Raw genomic sequence first — 21,829 nt, 5'->3', positions numbered from 1 at the left:
ACTCCAGGACTGGAAGGGACCTCGAGAGGTCATCGAGTCCAGTCCCCTGCCCTCATGGCAGGACCAAATATTGTCTAGACCATCCCCAATAGACATTTATCTAGCCTACTCTTAAATATCTCCAGAGATGGAGATTCCACAACTTCCCTAGGCAATCTATTCCAGTGTTTAACTACCCTGACGGTTAGGAACTTTTTCCTAATGTCCAACCTAAATCTCCCTTGCTGCAGTTTAAGCCCATTGCTTCTTGTTCTATCATTGGAGGCTAAGGTGAACAAGTTTTCTCCCTCCTCCTGATGACACCCTTTTAGATACCTGAAAACTGCTATCATATCCCCTCTCAGTCTTCTCTTTTCCAAACTAAACAAACTCAATTCCTTCAGCCTTCCTTCATAGGTCATGTTCTCAAGACCTTTAATCATTCTTGTTGCTCTTCTCTGGACCCTCTCCAATTTCTCCACATCTTTCTTGAAATGCGGTGCCCAGAACTGGACACAATACTCCAGCTGAGGCCTGACCAGCGCAGAGTAAAGCGGAAGAATGACTTCTCGTGTCTTGTTTACAACACACCTGTTAATGCATCCCAGAATCATGTTTGCTTTTTTTGCAACAGTATCACACTGTTGACTCATATTAAGCTTGTGGTCCACTATGACCCCTAGATCTCTTTCTGCCATACTCTTTCCTAGACAGTCTCTTCCCATTCTGTATGTGTGAAACTGATTGTTCCTTCCTAAGTGGAGCACTTTGCATTTATCTTTATTGAACTTCATCCTGTTTACCTCAGACCATTTCTCCAATTTGTCCAGATCATTTTGAATTTTGACCCTGTCCTCCAAAGCAGTTGCAATCCCTCCCAGTTTGGTATCATCCGCAAACTTAATAAGCGTACTTTCTATGCCAACATCTAAATCGTTGATGAAGATATTGAACAGAACCGGTCCCAAAACAGACCCCTGCGGAACCCCACTGGTTATACCTTTCCAGCAGGATTGGGAGCCATTAACAACTACTCTCTGAGTACGGTTATCCGGCCAGTTACGCACCCACCTTATAGTAGCCCCATCTAAATTGCACTTTCCTAGCTTATCTATAAGAATATCATGCGAGACCGTATCAAATGCCTTACTAAAGTCTAGGTATACCACATCCACCGCTTCTCCCTTATCCACAAGGCTTGTTATCCTATCAAAGAACGCTATGAGATTAGTTTGACACGATTTGTTCTTTACAAATCCATGCTGGCTATTCCCTATCACCTTACCACCTTCCAAGTGTTTGCAGATGATTTCTTTAATTACCTGCTCCATTATCTTCCCTGGCACAGAAGTTAAACTAACTGGTCTGTAGTTTCCTGGGTTGTTTTTATTTCCCTTTTTATAGATGGGCACTATATTTGCCCCCTTCCAGTCTTCTGGAATCTCCTCCTTCTCCCATGATTTCCCAAAGATAATAGCTAGAGGCTCAGATACCTCTTCTATTAACTCCTTGAGTATTCTAGGATGCATTTCATCAGGCCCTGGTGACTTGCAGGCATCTAACTTTTCTAAGTGATTTTTTACTTGCTCTTTTTTTATTTTATCTTCTAAACCTACCCTCTTCCCGTAAGCATTCACTGTATTAGACATTCCTTCAGACTTCTCAGTGAAGACCGAAACAAAGAAGTCATTAAGCATCTCTGTCATTTCCAAGTCTCCCGTTACTGTTTCCCCCTCCTTACTGAGCAGTGGGCCTACCCTGTCCTTGGTCTTCCTCTTGCTTCTAATGTATTGATAAAAAGTCTTCTTGTTTCCCTTTATTCCCATAGCTAGTTTGAGTTCATTTTGTGCCTTTGCCTTTCTAATCTTGCCTCTGCAAGAATTTGAATGCACTCGTCCACATGTGAAGACAAGAAAGCCTCTCAAAGCTAACTGTATCCATGACCACCACCTTGTGATACCCCAGTTGGAATCATGAGCTGTGACTGCTTCAGACAACCACTGTGCGACACAAAGCTGAGTGGTCCTTCCATCATCCCCTTCACTTGTGAACAGTTTAAATATCAACCTCAGAACCCTTGTATCAAGGCAGGACTCTTTCAATTTCAGAGACGCTCTCAGAGGATGATAAAATAGCTTATCTCATTGGTCCTGTCACGTCTCCTCTCATCTCCCAAACAAACAAATCATTTCCCCTGCTTGTTTTTTACTCCTGCTTCCCCCTCTGTGACTGTGGGTTATGGACACAGACACCCAATAATGCCTTTCCTTTCAGTAAGGGCCTCCTGGCACTATTCATTTAGATTATCCTTTCTGGCTCATCCACAGGTTAATAATTTTATAACTGCTAAACCTAATGACTTCAGTCATATGCTGTGTTTCCTCCTCCACCCCAAAGGCCCACCAGATACAAATCACCCTCTTCCCTGACATACTCATTAAGTGTTGCATTGGAAGATAATCAATGCAATAATGTCCCTAATGCATCAGCTGCATCACAAAGAATTTAACAATTCATGGGGTCAAGAGAGAAGGGGACCACCTGGTTTTAATCAATGACCTAACTTGAACTCTCCAGCAGTGAATACCTTGTCTCATCTACCCCAGCCTTGGGAAAGGGTCATGAAATTTAGGATATATCTGTTCATTTTATAATAAACGCTAAGGTCTTTGCTTCGGCAGAACTTTAATCAAATGGGAATTTTGCCTGAATAAGAACTGCCTGAGGAAATCGTCAAGATTTGGCGCATGCAACTAAGGGGTCTGTCTTCATCCCCAAGATATTAAAACATTGTGTACTATCAGCATAAACAGCTATGGCTATGTCAGTCTGCCGGTACAGAAGCATCATTTTTGGCCCTCTGATTATTGCTTTTTAAAGGGATGTGAATATGTTGGAGGGAGTGTGTGTGTACCTGAAGGTGGAGTAATCTCTGTAGTCTGATCATTTTTTTTTAAATGATGTCCTCCCTTTTGACCACTCAAAGGCATAGGACAATGCTGTACAGTTAACACAAGAGTAAAACAGACAAAAGACTGGTAAACCAAAACTGCCCAAAATTCAGGGTTTGTAAAGTAAGGTTTGACAAAAGCTAAGACAAAAGAACTTCCCCAGAATTCAACACCACACACCAGTATAAGAAACTTTCCCAGGACCAACACTGTTTTTATGTAGGAGAAGCACATGAATTTACAATTTATTGTCTAATCTGAGAGAAGTGCAAAAAATAAACCATGAAAAATAAATCAGATTTATAAAAATTACCTTCATTGCAGTAATGATATGTTAGCAGTAACCTATTTAAAGGACCTCAGTCTATTAAAAGCTTGTGTTTTATCAGCGCTTCTTTAAATTAAATTAGCAACACCACCCATGAAAATTGTGGAGCGCACACACACACACACACACACACACACACACGATTAACCATTTGGAATCCTCTTTAATCTGAGTCCAACTGAGCAGATCACCTAACAGAACTATCATGCTGTCCTCAGAAAATTTAGGCATAGGATATTCAGGACCAAGTGAAAACATGCCAGCTCAGTCTGTCCACTGGACCTGGAAATGTCATGGCAGTAAAGCCCCTCAAGCAGATGAAGTTACCTGGCGTGCATTTCCCACAGCTTGGTGCCCATCCGCTGATCCCACACGCAGACCAGACCCTCCTCTCCTCCACTGACAATTTTCCAGTCATCCATCTGCACGGCAGACACTCCTAAGTGGTGGGCATAGAGGGAGCACAAAGATTTGCTTCTGCGGAGGTCATATACCCTGACCCTGAACAAATGGAAATCAAGAACAGAGAGAGGCATCTGTTACACTCCAACTGCAGCTCCTGAGAGTGCAAACACTGTTTGGATTGTTAGCACGTTGATTACAGTTGCATTACACTTACAAAACACCACAATACTTTTAAAGAGCCTGCAATTCACTGGCAAAGGCAGAAATCCAATAAAATTAGCAGCTAAAAATTGCCAGCTAAGCCAAACATTCTATTGGCTGTCTAAGGCCATGTCTACACTATGGGCACTATATACCATAGCTATGCCATGGTAACCCTATCCTGCAGATGCAGACTATAGCAACAGAAGGAATTTTTGCATCACGATAGGAACTCCCTGAGCAACAGTAACTAGGTCAACAGAAGCATTCTTCTGTCATCCTAGCTGCATCTGCACCTGGGGTTAGGTTGGCATAGCTGTGTCGCTCAGGGGTGTAGATCTTTTTACACTCCTGAGTGCCACAGATGTATTAATCTAAGTTCTAAAAGCAGACCAGGCCCAATACTATATCTGTTTTCCAAAAGGACTTTTGGCATCTACCCCAAGGTGTGATTCCATTGGGACTGTTAGAGTTTCTTCACTGGAAAACTATGTAACATGTTAGACATGTGCCTTGCTTTTCAATTACTGTAATACAGATTATATACTACTGTTGAAAATGGACACTTGTTCTTTAAGGATTAGTAATTAATATAATACTGAACACTAGCCAATGCATTCCCAACTTGGGCTACAAAAATGGCTAATCCTTGCCTTGCAATTCCTCTGGCATGCAAATACTCCTCTCATGGCAAAGAGAGCATCAAACATGAAATTCTCTTCTACATAGTGTTTAAAATTACTCCAGTTCAGTGTCACAGCACAAGCACACAGCCATACACATATGACTGATGGAATCAGCAGATGATCTTCTTTTTCACCACTGGATTTTCCCAGTGCAATATCCACTGCCTGTTGAAAGATTTTGCATCAGTGCTCTTTCCAGTTTTTAGGAACTTGGCTTCTTTGCATGTACTATGCAAAGTGAATATTACAATGAAATATAAGGAGAATTTCAGTTCAGAAGATAATTTGTTTGCCTCAAACTGCTAGCAATGCAGTGAGTAATAAATGACAATCTATTTGGTGTATTGCTATGGCACCTGTCTCCTTGGTATCTAAGCATGTCCATAAAACCCCCAGGACAATAGCAAAGATGCAGCTAAAGGACAAGGAACCAAATGTTACATCATCCAAGAGAAAAATCAAGGGAATCGTAGATTAACACACAAAAGAGTCATTAACATTGAAACAAAGCCATCTGCAAGCATCCAAACAGCAGCCTTCTTTAAGTATCTTTGGCCTAGATTTTCAAAAATGACTAGTGATGTTGCTTGCCCATAAGAACGTAAGAAAATAAGAACAGCCATACTGGGTCAGACCAAAGGTCCATCCAGCCCAGTATCCTGTCTACTGACAGTGGCCAATGCCAGGTGCCCCAGAGGGAGTGAACCTAACAGGCAATGATCAAGTGATCTTTCTCCTGCCATCCATCTCCACCCTCCGACAAACAGAGGCTAGGGACACCATTGCTTACCCATCCTGGCTAATAGCCATTAATGGATTTAACCTCCATGAATTTATCCAGTTCTCTTTTAAATGCTGTTATAGTCCTAGCCTTCACAACTTCCTCAGGCAAGGAGTTCCACAAGTTGACTGTGCGCTGCGTGAAGATCAACTTCCTTTTATTTGTTTTAATCCTGCTGCCCATTAATTTCATTTGGTGGCCCCTAGTTCTTATATTATGGGAACAAGTAAATAACTTTTCCTTATTCACTTTCTCCACACCACTTATGATTTTATATACCTCTATCATATTCTTCCCCCCCTCCTTAGTCTCCTCTTTTCCAAACTGAAAAGTCCTAGCCTCTTTAATCTCTCCTCACATGGGACCCGTTCCAAACCCCTAATCATTTTAGTTCAGAAAAGGGCAACTTTTTCTAATGCCAGTATATCTTTTTTGAGATGAGGAGACCACATCTGTATGCAGTATTCAAGATGTGGGCATACCATGGATTTATATAAAGGCAATAAGATATTGTCCCTCTTATTCTCTAATCCTTTTTTAATGATTTCTAACATCCTGTTTGCTTTTTTGACTGCCGCTGCACACTGTGTGGACGTCTTCAGAGAATTATCCACAATGACTCCAAGATCTCTTTCCTGATTAGTAATAGCTAAATTAGCCCCCATCATATTATATGTATAGTTGGGGTTATTTGTTTCAATGTGCATTACTTTACATTTATCCACATGAAATTTCATTTGCCATTTTACTTAGTTTTGTGAGATCTTTTTGAAGTTCTTCACAGTCTTCTCTGGTCTTAACTATCTTGAGCAGTTTAGTATCATCTGCAAACTTTGTCACCTCACTGTTTACCCCCTTCTCCAGATCATTTATGAATAAGTTGAATAAGATTGGTCCTAGGACTGACCCTTGAGGAACACCACTAGTTAACCCTCTCCATTCTGAAAATTTACCATTTATTCATAACCTTTGCTCCCTGTCTTTTAACCATTTCTCAATCCATGAAAGTATCTTCCCTCTTATCTCATGACAACTTAATTTACGTAAGAGTCTTTGGTGAGGGACCTTGTAAAAGGCTTTCTGGAACTCTAAGTACACTATGCCCACTGGATCTCCCTTGTCTACATGTTTGTTGACCCCTTCAAAGAACTCTAATAGATTAGTAAGGCATGATTTCCCTTTCCAGAAACCATGTTGACTTTTGCCCAACTTAAGACACCTTAAAAAGTCCTGATTTTCAGAAAGTACTGAGCACCCAAATAAGTCATCCCCTCAGTTTAGTACATCAGACAGCAACAACATTCAGTGCAGCAGAGCTTTTGATGAACACCTGAGATTGCAATTGCTGGATCAATTAACCAAAATACTCTGTTTTTTCTATCTAAGGCATATCCGTGGCCATCATTCCATAAAGTTTACATTTCCATCAGCATTAGCAAAAAAGGTTTGCATATAATATTTCACTCCAGATTTTGCCTTCTTTGCAATTTCAGTGTCCTGTCCCACACTATTACTACAAGAGCTTTAAATGCTGGGGAATGACTGATAGGTAGTATCTATATTATGCTTTTCCCCACACACAAACTTTTGCCTGTGGCCAATTCTGATCTTAAACCAATTTTACACTTATGTAAATTGTCTGATTTTCATGGAGTTCCTCCTATTTTATAATGGTATAAATGAGATCAGAATCAGGCCCATTACATTCAATATTTTTTACAAGAGACAAAGTGATATCTTTTTTTGGATCTTTTGTTTTATCTCATCCATTTTGTCTCTCTAATATCCTGGGACCAACATGGCTACAACAACACCGCATACAGTATTTTCTACAAGTCAATTTGTACGCTAAAGCTTCTTGAAGATTAAAAAAATTAAATGTAGAGCTTCAGGAAACAGAACAATATAGTGAATGGAAATGAAAATAAAGGAAAATCATTGATCTCAGAGTTGAAAAGAAGCTGCAAGATGACCCTCTGAATCTGATAAATGTCAGCAATGGAACAATCAAGCAGACTGAAGTCCATATTGTACTATGTTCAATATTCATAGTTTGATTCTTGTGCTGTTCCAAGAAGCGCTCCCTCTTTCCCTGTTCTAATGAAAACCACACCATAGGAGCTTGCAAATAACTCTATTCCAACAATTAAAACAAAAGAAGACAGAACCGTCCAAAGACTCCAACAGGGTAGCATCCATCTGACAGGCAAGAAAACATGCTGGAACAGAGATGGGAGTACACTGAGGATGGTTCTGTAGCAACACCTATGGAACAACTCATTGGAACACTTACAGACAGAGGGAAAACAGCTCCTAGCTTTCTCCCTCTTCAACAGTGACAAAGAGCATCTGGTGTGCATTAGAACGTTGTGTAAGGGTATAATATTTCTGAAACTCTCTCATTCACAGCACTCTTCCCATCTTTGGCTGCAAGTGCCCTGCACGATAATTAAGGTTTCTCCTATTAGTAAGCACAGCTGGAAATGAAACTGACTGCATCCCAGTTGATACATCAGCAAGGGTCCAGCTTTCAGGCACATTTCCATCCTGCATGCCCTCAGAAAATTAAAAAGAACTCTTGGATTTTTTACGTTTGCTTTAAAAAGAAAAGGCGTTTTACAAACCTGAGATGAGGCTCTAAATAATTGGAGCCTCGGTTATCGCAGAGACTGCCATTCCCCTCCATGCTCTGCCATAACAGCTATGCTCAGTGGGAATGCCTCAGTTCTGTACTAGTCCAAATGAGTCAGGAGCAAGCCTTTGTTTCTGATATTTGATTGCTCCAGAAATAAGCCTAGCCAGGTTTAGTGGTAGATGTAAACCAATATCTCCTCAGAAGGCTTTCCAGCATTGGCCGGTGCTAGCTTCCCCTGATATTTAGTTTTCCGATGCTATCCACCATTTTGGGTGCCTTCAAGGAAAGCAAGGTAGCTGCTGTGGAGCGTGCCACAGTGTGTGCTCCCCATTCTGGTAATGGAGTTTGAAGTGCACCTAGACTGAGCTCTATGGTTGCTCCCAAAAGAATCATTCCTTTCCTCAATGGAAGGGAGCTGCGGGGGTTGGGTTTTGGTTTTTTAACAGATGGTGTTGAATACAGAGCTTTCCCTATCACATAACAATGAGGTCAAATGTTGGGCCCAGAAATCCTGAGAATGTCCATTTTAACTCCCGCTGTAGGCTCCACCATTGGCCATTATTACTTAGCGTTCATATTGTGAATCCCTCGTTGGGAATACTTGTTCTACAACAGGAAACAGGGGATACTAAGTCCACTTGATACAGATAGGGGGAGGTCCAGCTGAGAAAACATTATACTGCTGCTAATGTCCTTCGAACAAACTTTCATGAGTAATTTGACTTTGTTTTGGGTGGCAGAAGATCTCTTTTCAGGGGCCCTATTTAACTGCTGACCTACTGGATTTCTGCTTTCCTGTTAGTTTAGCTCCAGCCAGGCCTCCTCCCCTGGATACTTGGGCTGTAAAATTCAGAATCATAAAGCTTTTCATATTCATATTCCGAGGAGAGGACTTCAGCATTTATTCTCATATAAGGGGAGTTACTTTCAATTCATTACATGAACAGACATGTCAAATTTGCACATGCTCTTCTGTCTCTCCCTGCACAAGTGACACAACATTATACAAGAGAATAAAACTACAAGCAGATTTGTTGGGATTCGCAGGACCCTAGCATACATGGGAGAAATTCGTATCTCCTAATTTAAGAAAAAAATCCCAAGAATTCAGTTACATGCATCAAACTTAAGCTGCTTCACAAAGCAGGCAGTTTGCTCACATTGCCTCTTTGCTGAAAAGAAAAAAAATGGTTTGACAAAATAATCATTTTTGCAAGCTGCTGCACTGGCAGGCCGGAGGTCTGGGATTTGGCAATGGAAAGTATCCGCCTCACAATCTGATACCCACCACCGAACCAGACCACCACCTGCAGCCCCATGCCCAGCAATGAGGGGAGGAGGGAAGGAGTGGGGAGCCATTAGAGACTGGCCTCTCGCCATCTCACATCTCTTTGGTGCAGTGGAGTGACCCTGCAGATAACCAGCCAAAAAAGAAAACCTAAAAATTGGACTCAAAGGGTCTTTTTAAGCACTTTAATCCTTTCACACTGACTGTTCCCAGTGCGTCCGTTTCTGGCACTGGATATCATGCAGGGAAAATCCGACTCACCAAGCCAAGGAGTTAAAGAGAAGGCTGTTAATCAGCTAAATAGAAGCTGGAATCTGTTCACATGAAAGTCTCTTTTCTGTCACCTGAGGGACTCTGCAGTGCTCCGAAATACACTCTTGACATCATTTGGCAGGCGGACCCATCTCGTCCTACATGATTCATCCCTTAGGTTATTTTTTTAATATCAGAAAGTGAGCTTTTAAATGCCAAACTAATTTTGTGGGTGATGGTGGGGAGGGGGGAAATGGAAGATATTCCAAGTGGTCTCGCTGGGCTGTACACCAACTGCGTCCACCAAATGGCTTAAAAAGAAAGTCTTCCCATGGTGCTTTCAGAAACAAAGCAAAACGGCAGCCACATCCAACTATTACCTAATACTTTGTTCCTGAAGTTCAGGCAGGCTGTACTTACAGCATACGGGGGAGAACCTAACTCTCGCAAAGCCAGCAGGGAATGAGGGACAGAAAGTGAACTCTAGCTCTAGATAAGATATTGCTCTTGCTTGTACATACCTCCTGTCTTTATTGCCTGTAACAAGCATCCATGGAGGACTATTCTGGAGGTTGACACACGTGAAGTCACCCAACGAGCTGCCTAGCTTTGTTAGACACTGACCTGTTTCCAGATTGTAGAGAAGTATCTGGCAGAAGGAGGGAAAAAAACAAAAAACGCACAAGGTGAAATATAACAGGGCCACGTGGAGTGCATTTTGCTGTAGCATAAACCAGAGCATAGTCATTACCACTCAGATTTTATTAAAGAGATGGTTTACAGGCCTACTTCTCAACCTTCTAGCATGTAATCAGGATACAGAGATTTCAACTACTGAGGACAGCAGCAATAAAATGCATACAGGGGTGGCAGGCAACCAGGCTGGCACTGTAATAGACTGTCATGAATTAGGGATATGTAGCCTGAACACTAGCTCCGGGCAACCATGGTGGAACAGGTACAAACTTTGGGAGTTCAAAGGAAGCTACATTGTGTTTGCTCAGGTCATACTGAAGTCCATATTGAAAAGCAAATCTCCTCATGAACAGACTTTGGACTGTATTTGCAATAGTACTGGAAGCTAAGCAAATCAGCTTTTAAAAGGGCATCAAAGGAAAAACAGCAAGAGAAAGTCTACAAACTATGGTAATAGAGAAAAATAAAGGAACAATTTGTTTAGCTCCGACAGCAGTGAGCACTGCAGAAGACCCTTGCATAGATGGTCAACTAGACACACTAAAGGATCATTCAACTTAAATCACAATTCTGTCTGATTTTTTTTTAACCTATGATTACAAGTAACTCACAAGATAACTGTTATAAAGATTAGAAAAAAGATATATCTTTCCTGCTTGTGTACTTTCTGATTTTGAAAGCACTATGTTTATAATCAACTTGACTGTTTCTCCTGCCCAGTCAGCTTCAGCTGTTTATGGGGGATTTTCACATAGCAACAGGAGACAGAAAGTATGTTCAAAAATAGGAAAATGCAATTGTCAAATTATAAAATTTGGCAAGGAGGCTCAGCAACAAGTGTAGAGCCTAAACATGCATTTAAATCATTTTGTGAAGTTAACTAGATTTTAAGTTTGTCCTTATTTAAATGCAAAAATCTATGTCTATCTAATATTGAGGTTGCATAGTTAACGTAAAGCAAAAGGAAAAATAAAGGTTTCTATAGCAACATTTTTCTTGTTATAACTTGAGTTGCTTAATAAATGTTACATCATTGCTTATAACAAACATGAAATATACGATATGTGCAACATAGCCAAGTTAGCTCTGCTGTAAGAACCTTAACATCTGCATTGTCTGACTTTCAAATTTTAACTGAGCAACCTTGATGTTATATTAACAGCTTAAAAAAAAAAGTTGGAAAAACAATTACCTGTGCTTAATGCAGATAAGTATTTGGACAGCTTTCACTAGACTTTCAAGTTCACACCCTACCAAGAAGAGCTCCTAATTTTGCCTCAAGATAGTTTTCCACAAGGTTGAAGTACAGCAGTAGCATATCTTTTGTGATGGCTGTCTCTTGGCAACAGAAAGTTTTGTTTGTTTGTTTTTAAATAATTAAAGTTTAGAAAATGTGAGGAATACAGCAAAAATTGCAGAAAGACTGCCGTTTTTCTACATTTCTCCTGTTGCTGAGGAGAAGGCAATAGTGTTTGTAGGGTGAACTTTGCATGTATCACTGCAACTTTTACAAATTTCCCTCATGCAAATTGTCCTAGCAACAGTCAACGTGCTAGACCCAACCCTTTTCCCCTCAGGCCAGGCACAAAGAACATGCATTATGGTGATGTAGTAAAAAGGCCAGGGTTTCATCAGGCTCTACTAAAAATATTAGTAGCAACCCGGTAAGGATCCATAAGTGATTTTTCTTCAATTGTTTGTAATGTTTATCAGTACCCAAACAGTTGTTGTTCTCCTCCTCCCCCACCAACCCCCATCTTGGCCCTGAACGATCTCCTTAGGGAGGGCTAAGTTCCTCTGTTAGCTTCCATCAACATATTACTAACATGCCATGTCTCAGAATTAAGCCATTTTTAGTGTGTATTTTTTTCATCATCACAGAACTCAAATGTACCTGAAGAACTTTTTTAAGTAATTAACTCTTAGACAAAGGCCTAGCATGGAAAATGTCATCCCAAAAAGATTAATTCATTTGAAAATCTGAACCTGTGAAAAGGGGGTTATAAATATAAACTGTTTCATAGATAATAGAGAGACATGGAGGTGAGGTCATATCACCCACCTTGTCTCATACTCTGGAACCAACACAGCTACAACAATAATGCAAACATCACTAATATTTCACATATAACACCAGTGAAACGCATCCCTTTCTGAAGAAAAGCACAGCAACCAATCAGCTCTCTGCACACAACACTGGAGATAAAGACATTTTGGCCAAGACACTGTGGCAAACCATTTTTTGTATTAAAATTGTAGAAGAAACGAATGGCCATGCTTGGCAGACCAGACTTCTGCTTTGAAGGTCTCACTTGAAAGACACAGGCAAATAATCTCCACTGAATTCAGTTTATCTTCCTTGAGAAAGATTAGCGACTGAGTTGATCTATCAAGATTCCTGCAGATCCAAAGAATCTAGACCATCTCTTTCTGGTTGCACACTTAGCCCCTGGACATAAGGCAGTGCCTCTTGTTGCTCTGGAGAAATTCCCTGCAGCTGCTACTTTGAGTGTCTATAGACCTAATAGATTCACCTAACAGATCTTAGCTCCAATCTACCCTGTCAACATAAAACTGGAACACAGTTTTCAAATATGTATCATTATGAACAGGAATGCCCTCTACGAAAACCTGTTAATGTGCAGGCGTTTAAATAACTTGGACTTTTCTTAGCAAACACTGAACACAATTATTGTCCTAATTGCGTGCCAGGTTTCATTTTCAAAATCAGAACAATTTTCCAGTTCTGTAGTAAGTGGGCAAAAGGCATTTTTAAATTAACATATTCATTTATTTACACGTGTGTAGTTTACAGATTGTCCAATGCTTTAATCTTTTTATCTGTAACAAAACTAAACTATAAAAAAAATTCTGATCCACCAGACTTTCCATATGTATTGACATTCATGACAGGAAACGTCCGTGTCTCTTTCCACTCTCTATCTCCCCTCTTTTTTTTAAGGATTTGTTTATGTTACGTATATATGTTTTTCTGCCCTAGTGGCTCTTTGTCTGCAAAAAGATACTCTTCAGTGTTATTAGCACATATTTTCACCTTTTCTTTGCTCAACGTAAAATTTATTTTTTTTAAACCCATCCCTTTTGCTTTTACTACTTCTCGGTCTACCAAGCTTCAAACCAGAATACAATTTTATACTTGAATTAAAAATCCTTAAAAATAGGGAGGTTGTAAATGAAATGACAACACAATTTTGAAGTTGCTGTAACACTTCAGAGGAGCTCTGCTGTAATACCCTAAAGTAACTAGGACTTTCTTTATAAAGGCCAAAGATAAAGCATGAAAATATCTCCTCACTTGGCAGTTAAAATAAGGGTCTCCATGTTAAAGGGAAAACAAAGCATAAGGTCTCTAGGAGGTTTATAATCTTATAATGTACACTGCAAACAGATTATCCTTTTAAAGACACTTATAATCCTATAATGGACACACAAAACTAGTGACCTAATGGGTACAAATCTGGCAAAGGTAAGTGAACCTAGAGCCTCTAGGTGTAAAATAGGGTACCCTAAGGTAATACTCTACTGAGGTACCTCCTTATTCCAACAGAACTTTTGGGTCAAGAGGGGTGAATGGCATTATATCTAAGAAGATTCTCTCTCTCTCTCTCTCTATGTATAATGACCAAAAACCCCACACAAATTAAAAATCTTTACCTACTAACAGTTTTCAAATGCAAAAGTCTAAGTTACTGGATGAGAGTCAAGTGATCTTCCAGAATGTTTAATAATTCAGCAAGGCAGAAATATCCAAAGAGTACCTTTACCATTACGTTTAGTTAAAGACCACAGAGATTAGAAAACACATTATCCATCTCAGAGGCGATTCTTTCCATGTTACAAGTCCCTTAACGACCTTTACCATCTCTCCCTCGCGCGCTCTCTCTCTTTTAATAAGGCTGAGCAAATGGGACTTCATTTTATCTGACTGCCACAGACTAGTGATATTAATTATTCATACTCCTACTCTCCCTTTAGTTAAGGTGGTGCATTAGACTAATTTCCCTCTTTGTTGCACGAGCTGGGCGAGTCTCAGTCGGTGGCCACTGTTCTCAGAGAGACATGCTGAGAAACAGGCTCACAGACTTATTAGAAGGAATGAAGGGAGGTGGGAGAAAGAGAGACTGCAAAACTTACTGTAGTTAGGAAACTTTAAATCAGCAGGTGTGTGGAAATTTTAACAAATGCAGTCCAAGAATCTAACAGAGAGAATATCAAATTAACAGACAACAAAATTACAGCTTCTGTAGCCAGACCAACTTCTGCTGTGAGCTTTGTTAGATCTTATAGCTTAGTAAGATCCAGCATGGCATAAATACTTTGGATGAGACACTTCCAAAAAAAGCCAAAACCAAAAAAAACAACGCAGGTGCTGAAGGAAATGGTGTTGATGGAACTCTTCCATGCACATCCAACATCCCAGCATGGGGCTAGGGATACTATGCTGGTGGAGATGCCATTTTTGGACAGAACATAAAACAGAGTCCCCAAGCACTTGTTATCAAAGATCCTGCAGTACTTTTCACAAGAGCAGGGATATTCACCCCAGTGTCCTGGCTAACGGCCAATTCAGGCAATTGCATTGTGAAACAACTCCCTACAGAGCAAATCCAGCTATGTTTTTATTTCTTGCCCTAAGTTGTTATGTTTTGTTGCCAGTAACACTCCAAGAAGTGGCTTCTTTTCAGCAGTGGTTACATATAAGAGGTACTATGCAACCGTAAATAAATAATAATAATAATAATAATAATAATAATAATAATAATAATAAGGAAAAGGTATAACAATGATCAACAATGTACTGAAATCATTGGTCTCTTCACTACGGAATAATATACTGGGCACACATGCTCCTGGAACATCTTAACTTTCCATTCATTTGAATGGACATATCTACGAATAATAATACTTAGAACTTACAGAGCTGTGCTAAGGTCTCAAAATACTTTACACAAGATACATGACATTACCCTATTTTACAGAGAGGGAAACTGAGGAACAGAGAAAAATTACACGACTTGCCCAAAGTCACAAAAGGACTCAGTGCCAGGGTTGGGAACAGAAAGTACATCATTTTATTTTCAGTTCTGTGGCCTATCCACTGGATTATGCTGCACACATTGCCTGCATACACCAATATTCTCTCAGCAATAAGGAGGTTCATGGAAGTGCTAGTCACTCAGGGCATACTTTAAGAAAATAACAGAACTTATTAGGAATTTTTTTTTAAATCCATGGGCTAAGAGGCATCCAACCTACATGCCATCTACAACAGTGGGCACAGCCATATCACATATGCTTGATTCAGATCTCATCATCAAGTTAAGCTTAGTGCCTGGTGGTCGCTACTGCAAGTTCTGAATATTACTTCTAAGAAGGATGTGGGAAAAAATATAAAAAGTTTACAAGCCTTAGGGGGACAGTTTGCTGGTGCAAATTGTACCAAACTGTTATAGTGGCTACTGTAAACACAACACACAGTATAGCAACATAGGAAATTTGACTATTAACAAATGCACGGTCAGCATATTGATACTTGTACACAGAGACAAGTGTACTGGCTCCATAAATTTAAAGATGAGCTAAGATTTAAGAAGAGCAGATGTGAGAGAGAGAGAGAGAGAGAGAGAGAGAGAGAGAGAGAGAGAGAGAGAGAGAGAGAGAGAGAGAGAGAGAGAGAGAGAGAGAGAGAGAGAGAGAGAGAGAGAGAGAGAGAGAGAGAGAGAGAGAGAGAGAGAGAGAGAGAGAGAGAGAGAGAGAGAGAGAGAGAGAGAGAGAGAGAGAGAGAGAGAGAGAGAGAGAGAGAGAGAGAGAGAGAGAGAGAGAGAGAGAGAGAGAGAGAGAGAGAGAGAGAGAGAGAGAGAGAAATCAGAAAGAGACCCAGAGATAAAAAGAGTAAATCATACACAAAACAACCAGTTTAAAAAAAAAAAAGCGGTTAATATACATGAATAATGGATGTTTGATTGAAAAGCAGTTTACTCCAATATGATGTAATTTTTGACAATCAGCCAGAGAGACTACTTTGCAAGTCTTTGCCAGATATAAGTCATTGTGCAGAAGTGGTAACACAACCATGTCTGTGAGCATGTGGAAAATTGACTTTCCTGCCATTCCAAAGGTGACTTTATGCTGGCAAACAAAAACTTTTATCTCAGGTGCACTTAGCTGTGCTCCCCAGCCCTAAGTAGTGCTCAAAGGACCAGCTCAGAGAATCCATGAAAGCATTGTTATGATTCATCTAGAAAGTCTGCAGCGTTCCCAGCAGTGCAAGAGTCAGGTCTCTTGCACAATGCTCTTTACGGAATCCTCCAAATACTTATGGCCTGCCATATAAATTACCTATGAAGCTATAAACAATTAAATGTAGGTTTATTTTTCCTTCTAAGTTTTTATTTGAATAGAGTCAAAGCTGGTAGCACTAAGTAGAGCCAGACATCGGGCAGGCAAGCAGTGTATGAGCTTCAGCTACACAACTCTGCCAATGCACCTGCAACCCCTGCTGTTCCAGTCCTGGACCCTTCCTGAACAGGGACTGCCAATCATCCAGCATTGTGCCAAATGTGATGGTTCTGCGACGTGGACAGATGTCTGCTAGGGACTGGAATGAGGTCAGCAAAACTCATTTAACTTGTAGCTGAAGACTGATGTTCAAGTTCAGGGAGACAGAAGTGAAAGGATATTGTTTGCCCACTAAACCATCTACCCTATAGAAAAAACACCACTATTTTATCCCCCTTCCTGCCCTATAAAATTAGGATGGGTAAAATGAAGACAAGTTGGTCCTCAAAATGGAATGAATTATTTGCCTGGCCTTGCAGATAATCTCCTTAAATATTCATGATGCATCCTAAGGGCAACATTTTCAAAACCTGAGATACTCGTCTAAGCATTGTGCCAAGTCTCAACGCAGGCATACAAAAAGTGGCTTGCTGTTTTCATTAGGAAACATAGGTAAATATATTTCTGTATAATTTTTATTAAAAGTTGCAAAAATGAATGGCTCTTTCAATTTAGTAAACAATTTACAAGTTGTCAATGGAAAATCATGGAGGCAGATTCAATTATTCTTGGGCAAGACACTGGTTAATTACTACATTGTGAGTGTGTGTACACTGAGGTTTCCCTGACTTAAATCATTCATTTTAGCAGTACTAGAATGTTACTAAAGGTTTGAATTAGAAAGACAATTACAAGGTTTAGAAGGCAGTACCTTGAAAAGGAAGGAAAGACAATTACACATAGGAATCAATACTATATAACAAAAAAGAACAAGACTATTTTAATGGTGCTTTTCATCCCAAAAATTACCCCAACACTTTACAATATAAGGCCCAGCTTCTGCAACTGGACCCACCTGGGCAGACACCTGTGCTCATGTGGATCCACTTGCAGGACCTTTCATCCATGACTGAAATGTAATCACTTCCAGGGTGAAACGGCAGCTGTTTAACAACATGTTAAACACAGACCTTACACAAGTGAAACTGCATGGAGCACTTAGGTAGCCAACGGCAAAAGTAAATGTATAGTAAAAGCTAAAACAGTAGTTTTATGAAGCTGGCCAGCAGGCCTCTGGATGCCAGCTCCAATGCCATCACTGAAAAGGAGCAGAAACGGGATTAAAAACAGGCCAGTTTATTAGTACGCTGATTTTAAAGCTGACATGTAAAGAAAAAACAATGGGCTTGTGTTTCTTTGCTTTTTAATGATGGATAAAGAAGACCTGAGAGGTTTTAGGCAAAGTGTTCTACCTTAAAAAAAAAAAAAACATGAGAACTTCAGGATTTGCTCACCCTAGAAGACCTGGTAACCAAAGGCTTAGTGAAACTGACACTGAGAGCTAATCAAATAAGAAAGGAAGCTAATTTTGGTCAAACATCTTGTTACAGATTGCCCCTCCCCCTCACATGCACAGAACCAAAGCCACCCCTGGTTTAAGTCTACTGACATAACTGGAGTTACAGCAGGGATGAATTTGACCCATTATGCTTAAAACCATTACTCACACCTCTGAATTCCATGCACTGTGGAGCACTCTGGCGGTGTCTACATATTTCAAGGATACAGTATTTCTGGAAAGCAGTACATTCTGCATTGGCCTATTAGTGTCAAAAGGTTCGATATTAAAAAAAAAAAAAAAAAAATTGAGCAACCAGTGGCCAAAAATACTCCCACAAAAATTGCCACCAGCTAATAATTTATAGTACACTGCACATGAAACAAAATGGGATGCAGCTTTTATATTGGAATGATGTAGCCATTAGACAACAGCACTGGATTCACTATCAATATGTTTCTGAGATCTAAAGCTCTTCTAGAGGCAGACCATCAACTTGTGACTCAAATAATCAACCGATGCAAAGTCTCTTCACGTCTGTGTGTGGGGAATAATTATCATAATAGACATTAGTAATTAATTTCCGGCGTGATGTCAGCTGGTGTAGCAATGCCAAGCAAGCGTCCTTGTCAAACACACCCCAGCCGTCTGGACTACTTCAGTCACATTGCCCTGATTAGGATGCGCGCTGATGCACTGCTTAATACAATCTGCCATCAAATGCCAAATACTTCAGAACTAAATTAGGAAATATGTCCGACTCCACAGAATGATGCTAAGGACTCTAAGTGGATTTCTATATTCCTTTATGAGGCACAAAGGCGATAGCCAATGTAATGGTCTTGAATGAGGCAATTCTATCCTCTAACCTCCCACCTCTGCGGGGAAAAATATTGGATTAGGATGGCAAAGGATTAAATAAAGACAGTACGGCCTCATAGCATCTCTCACCCCTAGAGGTATTTATGGCTCTTTCACTGTTTTTTGTGTAAAAAGGGAACTTTAAGGGGAGTTTAGATGCAGATTTACATCAACAGTAGAACTAGACCGAAAGAAAGCTACCCCATTCTATTTGGTTGTCAAATGGGGAAAAGTGACAGAACTGCACTTGTGCACCACTTGCCAGAGTTCCCACCCCAGCAACAACCCCTTTGCTCCATGCCCCACCTTCTCTTCCCCCAGGAGTTGCTGTTCCCCTTTTCCCCTTTCCTACTAGCTCACTACAAACCTGAGTAGGAGTGATGGGATGAAATTAATCTGTGGAAAATTTAGACAGGAAAAAGAACCAGGAAAGATTTCTTAACAATGAGATCTATTAACTGAGGAACAACATCCCAGGGGAAGTGACAGAAACCTCATTGCCTGAGTTATTTAAAATGGTACTGGGAAAAGCCCTAGACACTAGGCTATACAAGGAATAATCTGTACACTACCAGTGAGATGGAATTAATACCTAATAGGTTTTTCCAATCTAACTTCTGTGATATTCAACCACAATGAACATACATAGTAGCTGGATGTTTCCAATAAAGATATCAGCAGTAAAATAATTTAAAACATTTAATTGGTCTTTGTGCAGTTTCAGGATTAACAGTCCACTGAGATGAATGAGGCAATTCACACTATTCAGAGCTACTGTTTCAGTCTGTCTGCAGACTCTGGAAGACAGCTCTGTTCTGATTCACATTTGGAAAAAAAATACCATCAGAAGAACTAGAAGCTTTTTTCCCAGTGAAAGTTTAAATTCTACAGTAAAATATTTGACATATTATGCCCACACTGCAACACAAAGTTTCTGTGGGACGTATGACCAGTGAACTAATTGAGACACTAGGTCAAGAAAAAAAAACAACAACAACATTTTATGATGTAGCGAATGACATATGTCAATCTCACTAAAAATTAAAAGCTTGCCTTGTTAAATCTCAATAGTTTTAAAGCTGTAGAGCTCGCCTGATCCATCAGCTTTTTAAGCACAGATTCGGTACAATTGCAAAAACGGAATCTGCAGCTTATCAACTGTGCCACTGGCAAAAGACACTTATGAAGGTAGCAAAATGCAGAAGGCTTCAGACACATGAAGATTATTTATCCATCCCCTAAAGCAACATCCCACCATTCTTATAGGCTTGGAAGTAACTTAGCTCAAATACTGAAGTGAAAAATAATAGCATTCTCCAAGGATTGCACAAACAGGGTTTGACTCATTACTTAGGATGCCTCAGGTAGATTTATTTCTGAAAAGAAAACAATTTCACCTAGAGGACTGAAGCAGTAGAAGATACGGCTATCTCTCTTGCAGCTGGGGAGTAGCAAATATAATACTTACAGAAGCTAGCATGAGCCTTTTGACTAAGGGCACGTCTACACATACAGCGCTGCAGCTGCACCAGTGCTCTATGCCGACGGGAGAGAGCTCTCCCGTTAGCATAATAAAACCACCTCCGGGAGCGACGGTAGCTATGCTGGCAGGAGAAGTTCTGCCAATACAGCGCTATCCAAACCAGTGCTTATGTCGGTGTAACTCACATAGCTCAGGAGGATGGTTTATTCACACCCCGAGCAACAAAAATTATGCCAACATAAGCTGTAGTGTAGACATTGCTTAAATTACCAAAGTGCTGGCATTTCCTCATTTTATGCTCAGTGAAACAAATACTGAAAGTTCACGTAAGCCTCAGAGCAGTTTGTTAAGAAACTGACCTCCCAGTCCATTCACACAAAACAAAACAAAAAATAATAAAGAATTCCTTTGGCCTTTGTTAATTGTACAAAGGGACCTGGATTTTCCCATTTGAAGTTCTGACCCTAAGAAGCACTCAGTGCCAACTGGCAAAGAGTTCAATGTTCTGTAGCAGCAACAGCTCCTACTAAGCCTGATAAACTCACTACATCTAACACACTGCTGTCATAGTATGTATCTATAAAGACAGTCATGTGAGATCTTAAATGAAAGCCAGGATCATGCTGGTCATTAATATAATTGTGAAATGTACGTATTGATTATATTTAAAAGTTATATCTATATAGTGAAAATGTGTCCTTATAGTTTCTATCAAGATATGATTTCCCACCACAGGTGAAGAACTGATTTTGCCAGACAAAGGAAAGTATGTTTATACGTCTGCCAAGGTTCATATGTAGATAAAGCACTGCAAGCCAAACACAATGGGACCTATATTTGCATTTCAGGTCAACACAAGGATATGATGACAACTTGGAGCCAGCATACCGGCGACCAAACAACAGGGAGCCATCCTGACTCTGGGGTCAAAACTGTGAGTTTGGGGAAATATAAGGAGAAGCAAAAGCCATTCTGATATCCATTTACTGAGGAAACCCTCTGTAGGGCATAGGGATATTCCTGAAAACTTGGATTCTGGTACTGACTGAAAACCAGTAGCTCTCAAAGATTGAATTCTTAGGAGATAATCTACTTTATAAAATAGGGAAGGTGTGGGTTTTTTAATGTGTATACGCGATGCAAAGCAGAGATCCCCCGAGAAAAAACTTTGGGGAAACTGGCAGTTTGTTGCATCATTGCCACCATTTGGAATTACAAACTGTGACTCACCTGTGCATCAATAACTCTCATTTCCTTTTCTTAGCCAATAAACCTTTAGTTAGTTTACGACAGAACTGGCTACCAGCGTTGTCTTTGTGTGAGATCCAGCATGTAACTTGACCTGGATGAGTGACTGGTCTCTTGGGACTGGGAGTAACCTGATATAGTGTGCTTTTTGGTTTAAGTGACCTTCTATCATAAAGT

At 40.2% G+C, this 21,829-nt stretch overlaps 1 protein-coding gene across 1 annotated transcript in view; it reads right to left on the bottom strand.

The window, feature by feature from the left end:
* Nucleotides 1–21,829, bottom strand: part of FBXW8 (F-box and WD repeat domain containing 8) — a 68,159-nt gene that overhangs the window by 3,284 nt on the left and 43,046 nt on the right. The window contains exons 8-9 of the mRNA XM_050924138.1: nt 10,028–10,155; nt 3,586–3,759 (exon numbers count right to left, since the gene is read on the bottom strand). Of these exons, the coding sequence (XP_050780095.1) occupies nt 3,586–3,759; nt 10,028–10,155 (302 nt within the window). The remainder of the gene's footprint in view (nt 1–3,585; nt 3,760–10,027; nt 10,156–21,829) is intronic.

The sequence above is a fragment of the Gopherus flavomarginatus genome, chromosome 15 (genome assembly GCF_025201925.1).
Source record: "Gopherus flavomarginatus isolate rGopFla2 chromosome 15, rGopFla2.mat.asm, whole genome shotgun sequence".
Taxonomy (NCBI): domain Eukaryota; kingdom Metazoa; phylum Chordata; order Testudines; family Testudinidae; genus Gopherus; species Gopherus flavomarginatus.
The sequence above is the reverse complement of the archived record's forward strand: the minus strand, read 5'-3'. Positions and strand labels throughout refer to the sequence as shown.